Here is a 15,136-nt window from a genome sequence, read left to right as displayed (position 1 = left end):
GGGGAGAGAGAAAGGTCTAGCTAGGTGAACCAAGGAGTTTGTTGGCGTTACATGGGTGACTCAAAGGCAGCTATGTCACTAGGAAGTACCCTGGGGCAACTTACAGCTGCCGTCTCCTGCCNCTCGTCAGGACATGTTAACAGGCCTTAGCTGGCAAGGATCTTCTGTGGGTGGTCACAACTGCTCAGAATCAGAATAGCCATGGTCATATCCAACCAGGAGGCAACAGGCAGGGTGACAAATTCTTCAAACCCTGGAGTCTGGCTGGGAAGCAGGGGTCAAACTGGGGTCCTAGATTTCACATCTGTCTGATGATACTCATGACCCAGAAACACAGAGGTGCCTGGGGGGAGGGGGGCGCGGTGTCAGGAAGCTGAGTTAGACGTGTCCCCAGACCCTTAGCATCTTCATCTAAGGCAAGGACTCTAGCTGAAATCTAAATATTCCCTCCCTCCCGCCTCTGCCTTTCAGCTTTCCAGAGGGAAAGAGACTGAGCTCTCACTCCTATATGTAAAGTGGGACTATCACTCCTTGGGCCATGATTCTCCAGCTGGTGACAGGAAGATGTAAAGAGATGTACTTTCANGACCTTGTGGGAGTTGAGCCAAACAGCCCTATCATTCATTGTAGCCTTAGAGCCATCATCGAGGAACTGGTTTCTGCCTTGCCCTCTCCCATTGCACAGATAGGGAAACTAGAGGAGGGGAATTCGGCCAGTGACACAGTCAAGCACAGGTGCCACTAGACGCTATGTCCTTTCTTTTGCTGCCCACACCCTGCATCTGTCTTGTCTTTGGATGTCTGCGAGCATTTGTCTCTTGGTCCCCACTCTTGTCTCCTTTCCATCGCGAACTATTCCCGGGACGTCTCTCCCTCCCTTTGTTCCCTAGTCAGATGTTCTCTTAGTCAATAGACCTCCGGAGCTGGGCGCCAACCTGCGCCAGCCGCGCCTCCTCGCTCGGCCCCCACCAGGTTTCCGGAAAGCGGGCGGGTCCCCCAGCTCTGTCGTCAGCACCCCTGCCTTTGGCCTGCGCCCCCTCCCCGCTGACCTCACAGGCGCCGCTCTCTCGAGCGCATATAAGCCTCAGCCCCTCAGAGGAGCGCGCAGTCGACTCTGGATTCCGGAGGCTTGCAGACTCTACCCAACCAGTTTGCACTCTTCAGCTCAGCATCTTGGAAAGCTCCAAGCTCCGCAGAGTCTCCACCTTGCAGGTAATGTCTCTGACCTGGGATCCCAAACAGGTGTCCCCTCCACCTGCCTCGNCGCCTTCCTGTAGCACACTGGCCAGGGCACTGGGAGTTCTGGGTGGAAGAGGTCGGCCAGCAGGTCTACACCAGGACGGTCNGACCCACCCTAGAGTTCGAATCTGTACACTAACGTTAGAAATAGAACCTTCACTTTGGAATTAGGATGTGGGTGCCCAGTGAGAGTCTTCTTCTAGCCTAGACACGGGAGCAAAGGGTTACATGGGGAGTTCGTGTATGTGAGCAAGAATTTCAGCTCTGGAGTAAAGAGATTGCAGTGAAGGGCTGGGGTTAGAATGTAGATGGAGCCTTGGAGACAGTTTTGGCCACTATNACTTTAGCTTCTCCTGTCAGCACTGCAACCTTAATGGGTACACGGGGGTAGGGGTGTCAGATGCAGCGCNGACTCCCCCAACTTCNGGAGACAGTTAGGGATGGCGGTGACAGTGGGGTTTCCATCGCCTCCTAGCTTGGATAGGCACCTTGGCACCCTGAGACCAGGAAAGCTACCAGAGGCTCAGATGCACCTGGCACAGGTGGCAGATGACCTTGTTCTGGGGAAGGGAAGGGGACAACCTCAGAGCAGGCGGTGCATTTACCCTTACACCCACTGCCTTTGACCCTAGAATCCAAGATGCAGAGACCTTGGCTGCTGCTGGCTCTGGCTTTGATCTTCGTGCTAACTGGTATCCCCAAATCCTGCGCCTTGCCGGAAGCAGCCCAGGAGGAAGGTGCTCTGACTCCTGACCTTCCAGGCCTGGAGAAAGTCCAGGTCCGGCCAGAACGTCGATTCTTGAGGAAAGACCTCCAGCGCGTGCGAGGGGANCTCGGTGCTGCCTTAGGTGAGTATAGGGGGAAGGGAGCCAACTGGAGAGGGTTGGGGGAGCCACCAGTCAGTGCCCCTGTTCCAGATTTAAGAAGCGTATAGCCTTATAGCCACTTTCTCCATAGGGTAGGGAGGTTACCAGCCCTTGGGGCCACAATAATTCTCAGTGTTAGAAATAATCAGAAGATAGGTTTTCAGTAGTCACAATTTCACAATGGTCCCTATCCCTAACAGCTTAGGCCCTGTCTATAAGGACATGTTGCCATTTTGTCCTGGAAACTGAGATTCAGAGAATAAAAGTAAGAGGTGGCTTATGGTCACCCAGCAAGAAAGTAGAGAGCTGGGGGCTGGAAGCCAGCAGCAGTGCCCTTCACCATTGGTATGAGGGGTGTCTGTAAGAGCTGGGAAGCAGAGCAGACAATGGGAGGGAGGAGCTGCTCTAAGAGTTATGACAAAGTAGAAGTCTGAAGTGGTCCATGGCCTGCAAGCAAGGGTCCCTGATGACAGGGCCAGGCTCTCCCACACTGCCTTTTACTTCTCCAGATTCCTGGATCACAAAACGCCAGCATCCGGGCAAAAGGGAGGAGGAGGAGGAGGAAGCNGAAGAGAGGGGAGATTTGGGAGAAGTGGGAGCCTGGAGACCCCACAAACGACAGCACCCTGGCCGACGTGCCAACCAGGACAAGGATTCATGGTCAGATGAGGGGGACAGTGACTGGCTGCCCCCGTCCTGGCTACCAGATTTCTTTCTGGATTCCTGGTTCTCAGATGCCCCCCAAGTCAAGCGGCAGCACCCTGGCAGGCGATCCTTCCCCTGGATGGAGTCTGATGTCACCAAGAGGCAGCATCCAGGCCGGAGGTTCATAGATCCTGAGCTCCAAAGAAGCTGGGAAGAAGCAGAGGGAGAGGAGGGTGTCTTAATGCCTGAGAAACGCCAGCATCCTGGCAAAAGGGCAGTGGGTCGCCCTTGTGGGCCCCAGGGGATTTGTGGCCAAACAGGCCTGCTCCAGCTTCTAGGTGACCTGAGCAAGGGCCAGGAGACCCTGGCAAAGCAAAGCCCACAACTGGAAGCCTGGGTCAGGGAACCTCTGGAGGAGTAAGGTTAGAGTCAGGCTTTAGGTCTAGGATGATGTAAGCCCTGTGTATCCTNTCCCATTCCCTTCACTGGTTTTCTTCTTAGATGCTAACCCTGGGTCCTCTGTACATAGCATCCACCCAAACCCCTCCCTTACCCACTTCAGGAACTTCAAAGAGCCAGTCTGGAAGTTAAAACCCTATTTATCCCTTCAAGCAAGGANGTGGGGGGCCCCTCTTCTCTGACAGCCCCACAGTCTCTCACCCCTTCCACACTGGCAAAGATGGTTCTTCCACACCTCCTAAGGGACCTCCTCAGAAAGGGTAGGATTGAAAAGTTTGGGTGTTAAAATCCAACTTCTGTCATCTGCCCCATATGGCAAGACTGACCTGGTATAACTTCAGCGCATCCTCCAAGGTTGGGGGCCCTAAGCAGTTTGGGGGATATTCAGATATGTCGGGTAGGGGGGGTCACATCTTGTATATAACCCNGCTCTTGTTAATCTCAATGACAATAAAATATATCCAGGTCATTTGTTGCTCTGCTCTTCTGTCTAGATTAAGCTTTTTCTTTGTTTTTTTTTTTTGGGGGGGAGGGGTGTCTCCAGCCACAAGCTCTGCCCAGAGGGCATTAAAGGGGCTCCCTCTTAACTGAGAAAATCAGGACCCTCTTGCCTGTTACCATTCTCAGAACACAATGTTACTGTGGCCAAGGGTCTGACTCTGCAGTCTTTGATTGTCTGGGTGTGGTAGGTAGAGATTAAGAGCTAGAGAAGACAGCTGTAGGTCCTTGAGTCTGCCAGATTTGGGGGTGGGGAGGGGTGTGCAGGAGGGGTGGTCCTGTGATAGTACCATGAACCAGGCAAAGGATCAGGATACCGTCAAGATACTAAAAGTAGGAGGCTTCTGGAGTGTGTCCTGGGAAGCAAGCTTAAGAGAGGACAAACTGACAGGAGTCCCCTGATCACTGTCCTGAACATGTTCAGTTCACCTGTTATACCTCACAGTCCTCATAAGTGATATTATTATCCAACTAAAGGAGTTGTCCCTTTGCTACTTTCAACTGAGTCCTACTTCTCTGTGTGGGTATATATGGACATTGCCTTCAGCCTGAGACTGGCGCACACATTTTGCTCAGTATAGGCGGGTGTTAGAGGCAAGCTGCTGTACATTTGGCAACTACGTTTCCCAGCCTCCTTTGCGGGTAGGGCAGAGTCACGTGCACAGCTCTGGCCAATGGGCTGTTAGAACGCTTCATAGCTGGTCTAGGTGGCTAGAGCAGGACAGTACCAGAATTCCCCCCCCCGCCCCCCCTATTGTGGTGGTTGAGGCTGAGGGTGTATTTGCTAGGGGACATGATAGAAGGCTTTGAGGTCCTGGTTTTACCTGATAGACGTTATATTTGAGTCACCATGCCAGATTTTCCTGCATAACAAACTTACATTAAGTCACTGAGAGTCACTAAAGAGTGTTACCAAATTTAACTACTTATGACAAGCACAGCCTCCCTTTTCCTAACAGAAAAAAAAACAAAAAANAAAAAAAAAAAAAACCCTTTCCAACTTTTGTTTCCCACCAAAGCCTCCTCGATCAGGGCTTGGCCTGGAGTAGGGATATGATAAATACTCCTCTCATGGAAGTTACAAGCTTCAAATCACTGCTATTTTAGCTTCCCTACCTGACTTTCCACCAGTGGAAAAATCAGACAAGAAAGCAAAAGAGGTCAGCTTGGCGAGAGGCCTTCCTACAAGAAGAACTCTCTACGCCCAAGAGGCAATAGAGAAAAAGCACCCAGGTAAAACGGTAGCACACCAGCAAAGACCCGTGGGGGAGACCGTGTGTCCTGGGAGAGCATGGGAAATCTGAAATGTGTGGGATCTTCTCTCCTCTCTTCCAGTCTCTTCCGTCCCTGAAGAAATAAGCCCCACATCTTCTGCTGTCCAGTATTTCCTTCTTTGTAGCTAAATAGTACTGTCTTGTAGTGATGGGCACTCCGACATAAAATGTATCTATTTTATAGCTAAGGATGCAGCTTAGTGGTGGAGCACTTGTCCGGTTTGCATGAAGCTCTGTTTCCAGCCTTCTGCAGCACTTAAAACAGGAGCCTCCACGTGAAGTGGTGCATTACTGTAGTCTCTGCTCCTAGGAGGAGGCTCTCTGAAGACCAGGAACAGGATGCCAGCCTGAGCAGCAGTGGGGGGCAGGTAACCTCTTCAGGTTCAGTCCAGTTCCCACACAGAAGCTTTGATTCCTTGGGCCTGCAAGATGACTCAGTGAGTGAGCTGGCTAGTTTTATGTCAACTTGACACAAGAGTCATCTGAGAGGAGGGAACCTTAATTGAAAATGCCTCCAAAGGTTAGGCTATAGGCAGGCAAGCTGGTAGCATATTTTCTTAATTTTCTTAATTGGTGGGAGAAGAAGGTCCAGCCCATTGAGGGTGGAGTGTTAGTGGATAAGAACCCAGGCTGAGCAAGCCACTTCTCCATGGTTTCTGTGTCTCCTGCTTCCAGGTTCCTGCCCTGTTTGAGCTCCTGTCTTGGCTTCCCTCCCACAATGGACTATGACTTGGGATCTAAGCCAAATTAACCCTTTCTTCCACAAGTTGCTTTTGAGCAAAGTGTTCATCATATCAATAGTAAATAAAACAGGTCATGGGTATACCTGTGACAGACCTGACTATGTTGTTTGGGGAGGATTGTATAAGGACTTTAGTACTTTGGAGCCATTGAGTATTGAGAGCTCACTGAGCAATGTTCTTTAGGAGCTTGGAAAGTATGAGTGTTGAGAACAGTGGAGATGAGGGAGGCCCGGGTAGTGATATTTCAGAAGGAAACACAGAGTCTACGAGGTCATTTATGGGAACAACATGGTGTCTAGCCAGCTGGGGCTGAAGAATCAACCATTGTTAACATGAGATCAGAACAACATAAAGTGTAAGATTTGCTTTGCTGGGATAATTATCCTGCTCAGCTAGAGCTGATAAATTGGCAGTGAATAAAAAGGGACTAGCACCATTGTGGTGAAATCTTCTGGGAAGTGTTTCCTGAGAGACAACACACAGAAACTGTGTTCTAGAGGTGGCCTAGGCTGTACCTTGTGCTGGCAGCCAAACTTGGTCATGTGCAAGAGTCTCCCAAGTAGACTTGGTAATGTTCAAGGTTTTGAAGGCCTGAAGGGGTCATGGAGAGGCTTGGCACAGTAAGAGGCTAGGAGAGGTCACTGGTGAAGGGGCAGTCTCAGGAGCAGTTGAAGCCCCAGGATTGAAGGGGTCATGAAGAAAGTCCAAGGGAGGCAATTGGTGAAGGTGCAGCCCAGTTGCAGCTAAAGACCCAAGAAGCATTTTGGAGATGCCAGTACATGAGATGACCACCAAGAACAGCAGCAGCAGTGGAGTGTCACCTGCCTAAGCTTAGAAGACAAGCTGTGTGTGTTGCAGAGGGCAGAGCCAGAGAAGTAACCCAAGCCCCATTGGAGGAGCCCAGAGAATCGTGAGTTGATCCCAAATACTGGACTTTGAATTATTTACACTGCTGGAATTAATTTTACATTGTTCAAAGTGTGATTGTGCCCTGGTTCATCCCTCTTGAAATAAGAAAGTATTTCATTTATTTTTTATTTTACAGGAGCCCACAGTTGGGAGACTTTTTTNNNAAATATTTATTTATTATGTGTAAGTACACTGTAGCTGTCTTCAGACACTCCAGAAGAGGGAGTCAGATCTCGTTACGGATGGTTGTGAGCCACCATGTGGTTGCTGGGATTTGAACTCTGGACCTTCGGAAGAGCAGTCAGGTGCTCTTACCCACTGAGCCATCTCACCAGCCCTGGGAGACTTTTAAAAATGAGATTTTGAAGTTTTACGAAGACTTTGGGTGTAAAAGACAGAGCTGTCATGATACGGGGTGTGTCTGAAGCAGCTTTCTAGTGTACAAGCCCTAACTTGTATCTAAGGTTAGCTGCTGATGGCAGCTTCCTGGCCAATTTCACATCTACAGTGTGTGTGATAGGAGGGGTGATTGATTCTGGTACTGGGCATTGAACTCAGGATCCTTCACATACTCAGTAAGTACTCTACTACTGANCTACACCCCAGCCCAGCAGAAACTTTTAAAAGTCTACTCAGATAATAGAAGTAACAGTATTTCCTTCTTTGTAGCTCAATAGTACTGTCTTATAGTGATGGGGACTCCGACATAAAGTGTATCTATTTTATAGCTAAGGATGCAGCTTAGTGGTGGAGCTTGTCTGGCTTGCATGAAGCTCTGTTTCCAATACACTGCAGCACTTAAACAAGAGCCTCGGCGTGAAATGGTGCATTACTGTAGTCTCTGCTCCTGGGAGGGTAAAGGAGGAGGCGGCTCTCAGAAGACCAGGAACAGGATGCCAGCCTGAGCAGCTGTGGGGTCCATAAAAAGACAAAAACAAAACAAAGCACCAGACCAAATTCTTGAAATGCCACCCCCCACAATCCTTGGACCTACTTCAGGTATAGTCTGTTCGTTCATTCATTCATCCGTTTGTCCCTAAAGACAGTCTCCCTAAGCTGCCCAAAAGAACCTGTGTATGTTTTTCCTATACATATGAATGTGCACCGTGTGCTTGTCTGTTTCCCATAGAAGAGGACATCAGGTCCCCCGGAACTTGTGGGTGCTGGAAATGAAACCCAGGTCCTCTGCAAAAACAGCAAGTGGACTTTACCACTGAGCTGTGTTCTCTAGCCTTAGTAATTTTTAAAATGGCTTTACTAAGTACAGTCACTGACAGTCAGTCATGCAGCGTGAGTACAGGAATGGCTCATCGAATCTCTCCCCTGCTCTCTACTTCCATGGTGGCCTTCAAAACCTGGCTCCATCAACCTGCCAGCCAGCACCACCTCCTTTCCCTTGCTGGCCCTGAAAAAAAATTATAAGCATCCAATTCCAAGAGCAATATTCAAATCACTCAGCAGACATTAGCCTATCAGCACACATGTCCTGGCCAATCAGAATGTTTAATTTCTGACTCCTTGCACTTGTAAGGCTCAGCAGTGGGGAAAGCTGAGTACTGTCATGCTAGGCTCCACTTCCTGCTTGCAGGTTACCAGGCTTCAGTGTGTTGTCCTAAAGATCTGTTTGCTCTTCCTTAGCCGTCACCTCAGTCATCACTTTGTCACTATGTGACACTGCAGTGCTGAGGTCCTTTCCTTCTTCGCATTCTATAATTACACCTGCCTGAGACTGGGTGTCCCAAGCACCAGCCCTGAGACAAGATTTGAATACAATTTACATATATGGACAAAAATCCCAGGAAGCAGTAGTCTGGGCAGGGAGACAATACATGGGATGAAAGAGGAGGGAAGGGAAGGGGAGGGAAGAACACAGGCTTTATTGGTGAACAGGTTGGCAATGGGATTACATCTTGTTAGGGATCCTTGGGAGATGTGAACTGTATCTCTGAGTTGCCCGAATTGATAGACTGTGGAAATTGGGAATATGCTTTGTAGTTTTATCCAGTCAGAGGCTGAGGGCTCTTCTCTGGGGATGCCCTTCTGGCCACAGCCAGCTGACCCCATGAAACTGCTTTGAGAAGGCCCATGGGCAGCTAAGCATAGTGAGTGTACATATACACATACACAATTACACCCCCCATACCCATGCATAACACAAACACACATGCACACACACACACACACATAACACAAACAAATACACACATACCACCTCAGAGGATATTAAATGGCCCTACACTGGGCACTGGCTTTCTTCTGTGTCCTGTGGCACTAAGAAGCTACAGTGATCTGGCCCCTGTGCAAGTCTCTTTCCAGCTTATATTTATACCCCGTCATGGTTTGAATTTGTTTGGCCCAGGGAGTGGCATTGTTTGGAGGTGTGGCCTTGTTGGGATAGGTGTGTCACTGTGGGCATGGGCTTTAAGACCCTCATTCTAGCTGCCTGAAAGTCAGTCTTCCACTAGCAGCCTTCAAATGAAGAGGTAGAACTCTCAGCTCTGCCTGCACCCTGCCTGCCTAGATGCTGTCATGTTCCCACCTTGATGATAATGGACTGAACCTCTGAACCTGTAAGCCAACCCCACTTAAAAGTTGTCCTTTATAAGACTTCCTTGGTCATGGTGTCTGTTCACAGCAGTAAGACCCTAAGACATACCCTCTAGTTTTGATCTTGAGGGTTTAAAATCCTGTGTGTGTGTGTGTGTGTGTGTGTGTGTGTGTGTAGAGGAAGGACTGTACACACCACTGCATGCTTATAAATGTCAGAAGACAGTTTTCAGGAGTGGATTCTCTCCTTCCATCATGTGGGGCTCGGGGATCAAACTCAGGTTGTCAGGTTTGGCAGCAAGCTCCTTTACTTGCTGAGCCACTTCCTAAGCTCCTTGGATCTTGAGTGTACCAAAGTCTACATGGTGAAGGTACGGTCCTCACAGTGGTGCAACTGTTAGAAAATTGTGCCTAGTAGCAGGTTCTTGGGACTTTGAGGGCCTGTCCTTCAAGAGGATTATGGGCCCCAGGGGCTTCCTCCTCTCTCTTATTACTTCTTGGGCTTTGTGATGCTCCATGCCATGGGGCTGCCTCCACAAGAGCAAAACAACCAGGGACAAAGGATCTCGGACCAGAATCTCCAATACTAAGCTGAACAACCTTCTTCTTTTATAAATTGATCATCTCAGGGATTTTGTCACAGTGACCAAATGCTGACCCCTCCTTTTAAAATGACAAATGTCTATCTCAGAGATGTGACATGACTTTAAAAGGGCACAGTCAATGCCAAAATGCCAGCAAAATGGNTTAGTGTGTAAAAAATTCGCTATCAAGCCTGAAGACCTAGGTTTGATCCTCAGGACCCACATGATAGAAGGAGAAAACTGACTAACAGGCGTTGTTATTTGACCAGCATGCACTGCACGAGCACACATACACGCACACTCACACACACACCAACTAAATTGTAATAATTTTAAAAGATTGTAAAGGCACCGGGCAGTGGTGGCGCATGCCTTTGATCCCAGCACTTGCGAGGCAGAGGCAGGCGGATTTCTGAGTTCGAGGCCAGCCTGGTCTACAGAGTGAGTCCCAGGACAGCCAGGGCTACACAGAGAAACCCTGTCTCAAAACACCAAAAAGAAAAAAAAGAAAGAAAGAAAGAGAGAGAGAGAGAGAGAGAAAGAAAGGAAAGAAAAAGAAAAATAAAAAGGAAAAGGAAAAGAAAAAGAAAAAGAAAAGAAAAATAAGATTGTAAAGGTACAGTGCAGTTCTGTAAAACTTCAAGTACAGCAAGGCCTTTAAAAAATGCTTATTTTTGTATTACCTACATCTTTGTTTGGAGCTTCTGTAAGAAGCCANCTAGAGCTTCCATAAGGAGGCAGCCTCTCCCATCCAGTGAAGTCACTATTTCTTCTGATAGGTTCTATAATTAATTCTTTCTGCAAACCTTGTTTCGATTAATTATTTGCAATCATGGCACTGATTTGCTGAGAGACTCAGTTCCTGCTCTGGGCCTCTTGGGTGGCCTGAGAACATGAAGGGCTTCTTACCTGAAGGATGTCAGCAATTAGTGTCCATTTCGATCGCCAGGCACGAGCNGACTGCCCGGGAGAACATCAATTAGCTCACTGGCTAAATCGTGCTCAAAAGCACAGGTTACCAAGGGGACTGTGGTCAGTGCCAGGATTTAAGTGGCACTTGTCTTCAGGGATCGTCTTTCCTGAATTGCGGCCACGTTCTGGGCCTGGTGATTATCGGCAGGCTGATTAGATCTCGTCCCACATGGAGAGTGACTTCCTAATCGCCATATGCTGGGGAGAAGAGTGTCCAGACACTAGCAGGTACGCCCCATGTGACNTGCTGGAGTCTGGCATGGGACTTACACTGNTGCTTTGAGCCTATGGCCTAAGGGTAGGTGACACAAGGCACACTTGTGACTCAGATGGGCACCCTTGGGAGGAACTCAAGGGGTTGGGGANGCCCCAGAGGGTTTGGAACCATGGAACCATTCCTGGAAGTTTGCAGATGCTGTCTGTGGATGCTGGCCTGGGAAGAAAACTGTATGGCAGTGTNAGACACTGGGCTGAAAACAGCCATGTGTCATGTAAACAGATGATCAATCAACCATTAGCTGCAGGTCTGCTGCTATCCCTTCAGATTTTNTAACCCACAGGATGGAGAGCAAGTATGAGGTTCTGGGTCCCGTCTTTAGAATTACTAAATTCAGGGGGAAAGAAAAATATAGAGGATTATATCATGACTGGAGAGCTGGCTCAGCGCTTGGCAATGCTGCTCGTGCAGAGGACCTGAGTCGGATTCCTGATTCCCGAGTCAAGCTGCTTACAACTGCCTGCTGTAAGTCCAGTTCCAGCAGGGACCTGATACCCTTTTCTGACCTCGAAGGGTGCTGCACACATATGCACATACCTACTCACTCATATATAATTAAAACAAAAGAAGAATCTGTTTTTATTTATTAGGTATTTTCTTCATTTACATTTCCAATGCTATCCCAAAAGTCCCCCATCCCCCCACCACTCCCCTACCCACCCACTCCCACTTCTTGGCCATGGCGTTCCCCTGTACTGAGGCATATAAAGTTTGCAAGACCAAGGGGGCTTTCTTTCCAATGATGGCCGACTAGGCCATCTTCTGATACATATGCAGTTAGAGACACGAGCTCTGGGGGGTACTGGTTAGTTCATATTGTTGTTCCACCTATAGGGTTGCAGACCCCTTTAGCTCCTTGGGTACTTTCTCTAGTGCCTCCATTGGGGGCCCTGTGATCCATCCAATAGCTGACTGTGAGCATCCACTTCTGTGTTTGCTAGGCCCTGGCATAGCCTCACAAGAGACAGCTATATCNGGGTCCTTTCAGCAAAATCTTGCTAGTGTATGCAATGGTGTCAGCGTTTGGAGGCTGATTATGGGATGGATCCCTGGATCTGGCAGTCTCTAGATGGTCCATCCTTTTGTCTCTGCTCCAAACTTTGTCTCTGTAACTCCTTCCATGGGTGTTTTGTTCCCAATTCTAAGAAGAAGAATCTTTAAAGAATGATTACATCACTTAGCGGTGACATCGTAGATATAAAGTTGCTATGATGGTCTCACAATAACAAATCTTCCGGTGAGGCATTCCTGAGGTTATAGTGTAGGTCTTTGATACTTTGTGGGTTCTTCTTTTTCCCATTCTTTATCCATCCCTCTCCACACCCACCCCATTTCACCCTCTATCACTAGATAGGAGAAAGGAAGATAGAATGGGGAGAAAGAAAGATCCTTGAATCTAATTTATTTCCCTTTGTTTCTTCTTCGAGCATGAATACTAACAAACCACAGCCCCTGCCCAATGATCCCACTTCTCAGGACCCTAGCATTATATATCCTCTGAAAAGTTCCCAGAATTCCAAACATCACCCAATCGCAGAAACTATCTGCAGCTAGCAAAACCATACCTCTGCTAGAGCACGAGGCAAATCATAGTCAACTGCTTCAGACAGTGAAGCAGCCTCCTATCTCCACACCTGGGATTAAAACAAAAACATGTTCTTAAAGTGTGTGTGTGTGTGTGTGTGTGTGTGTGTGTGTGTGTTTAAAGAAACCAAAATTCCAGAATTCTCACTACACAGTCTCCAGGACTACAGTTAACACCACCTGTGCTTACTCAGCCTTAGGCACACCACAGGAAACTGAGGCACACAGCGGCAGAACTGGATCTCTTGCTTTACATGAACACAGCAATTCCAGAGTTTGCCCCGGGACCCTTGGGGCTCCTCCATGTCTGTACTTTCCTTGTTTATTGGGAACTCAAAGCAACAAGAGAAAACTGACAACACCCAAAGAAGTCCCACCTTGTACAAAATCTTTAACAGTCTACACAAATATAGACCAGTGCCAAAAGATAGCAAATTTTGAGAAATACTAGTATTTTCATGAACATATATAATTTATGTTAATAGGTCATGATTTCTTTAGTTTTAAATATTTATTTGTTTTTATTTTATCCTCCTGAGTGTTTGTGCATAAAATGTATGTGTACAATGTGTAAGTCTGGTACCCTTGGAGGTCAGAAGAAGGTGTTAGATGCCCCGGAACTAGAGTTCTGTGGGGTTGTGAGCTGGCACGTGGATGCTGGAAACTGAATACATACAGGTCCTCATAACCACTGCGCCATCCTTCCAGCCCCACGGTCATGATTTACTTTTGATAACAAATTTAAAATTGTAAGGGCCAGAGAGAAGACTCAGCAGGTAAAAGCACTTGCTGCCAAGGCCTAGTCCAGTGCGCGGGGCACACATGGAAGAGAAGAGAACTGCATCCTGCAAGCCACCATCTCGGCTCACCACGCTCACGCACTGTGGCACATAAGTGCCTCCACTGGAACACACATACATGTAAAGGTCTAGTTTTGATTTCTAATATGGGAAAGAACAATAGCTATAACCCACGCAGTAAAATTTTCTTTGGGCCTTCAATAATTTTTGAAGAAAGTAACAATCTTGAGGCCAGAAAGACTGAAAGCTGTAACCTTAGCTGTCTTAAGAGCTTGTGTTTTATATCCCCTGGGTAGGTCACCATTCTAAAGTACTTTACTTTAGTGCAAGTCTCTAACTTGCACTTCAGTCCACAATGGATTGAATAGGTGACAGCGACCAGGGTGACTTCAAACAAGTCATCTGTGCTTTGTCTCAACCAAGTCAGGGTCTCACTATATCACCCCGACTGACTTGTAACTCCCTATGTAGACCAGGCTGGGATCAAACTCACAGATGCCCTCCTACCTCTGCCTCCCTACCATGCTTCTTGACAGAATGTTTGACGTTTCAGGTCATGTTGGGCTGCGTTTTCCCTCACACCCTGGGGTGGTCAACCTCTGTGTTACCAGCTCCTTATTTGCAGTTAGGACCAACCAGAAGCATGTCAGTCCACACCTTGCCCCTGACCCCCATCCCTGGACTGTGCCAGCAGGAGAGCAACCTTCGTCCTTCCACTTGCAAACTGGGGACAGAAGAAGACTTGTAGAAGATTAATCGAGCCAGGCACTTAGATGTCAGTTGGTTGCCAGATATATAAAAGTCATTGAAAGTGACTGTCCAATGTGGTCAATTTGTGTTTAACTTCTACTGATCAAGGATTTTGAGCTGTTAAAATGTCAGAGGAATATAGAACCAGGTCAAGAGTAATGGCTTGAGGGTCATGAGAACTGCTGGAGTCTCTGACTGGTGGAGGATGCTACAGTCAACATTCACCCATCTGTGGGTCATGTGTGAAGCAATGCTGTTCTGAGGGTGGCATGGCAGTGTCCTCATCGTGCACAGTTGATTTCCAACCTTTTTACTGTTCCATCCAGGCCTGAGTCCTTTGACCTCCTAAGCTGTCCATGGGCCTCATGCTATTAACCTTGAAAGCAGAGCCAGAAGGAGCCAGGGAACATTGTAGCTGCCAAGTAGAGACAACAGCTCAAGAACAGTTTCCCCCAGGGGCTAGCACTGTGTCACCCCACCCCTGGGATCCCCAGGTCCAGGTCCAGTTCTTTGCCAAATACAAAGTGGTCCTAACAAGGAGGGACAGCTGGGGTTTTGCACTGCTCTAAGATCTTGCATACTTGGTACGGCTCCACTTCTGGTCTAGGCTTGGGAGAGACCTGGGCCAGAGTGGGTGGTGGTACAGGGGATGAACATGTTTTGGGGAAGAGATTTCTTTTGAAAGTCAAGGCTGCCCCCTACCATCCCCCCAGTTATACTCTCAGCACCTCAGGAAGGCCACGTAGACCTAGACCCATGCATTGCTCTCTCTTCGCTCCCCTGACTCACAGGACTCTTCTGTTTCTCTTGGAAAATCCCATGTTCACAATCATCATAGACACCTCCCTTTCCAGGAAGCCTTCCCTGATCTCCTCCATGGCACCAGGACCTTCTCAGTTTCCTTCGTGCTAGAGCTGGGGTGATCTAGGGGCAGAAGGACCCTTGAAGTTTGATTGAAGAGCTGCATATCCCTCAGATTGACCCAGCAT

At 48.2% G+C, this 15,136-nt stretch overlaps 1 protein-coding gene across 1 annotated transcript; it reads left to right on the top strand.

Annotated features, from left to right (window-relative positions):
- The first annotated feature begins 1,108 nt into the window (after positions 1–1,108).
- Trh (thyrotropin releasing hormone) lies at positions 1,109–3,678 on the top strand. The gene is made up of 3 exons (XM_021165819.1): positions 1,109–1,212; positions 1,872–2,087; positions 2,615–3,678. Exons 2-3 carry the CDS (start codon positions 1,880–1,882, stop codon positions 3,169–3,171), a joined length of 765 nt encoding a protein of 254 aa, XP_021021478.1. The 5' UTR covers positions 1,109–1,212; positions 1,872–1,879; the 3' UTR covers positions 3,172–3,678.
- Positions 3,679–15,136: the final 11,458 nt, after the last annotated feature.

This window comes from Mus caroli, chromosome 6, assembly GCF_900094665.2.
Source record: "Mus caroli chromosome 6, CAROLI_EIJ_v1.1, whole genome shotgun sequence".
NCBI lineage: Eukaryota > Metazoa > Chordata > Mammalia > Rodentia > Muridae > Mus > Mus caroli.
The sequence above is the reverse complement of the archived record's forward strand: the minus strand, read 5'-3'. Positions and strand labels throughout refer to the sequence as shown.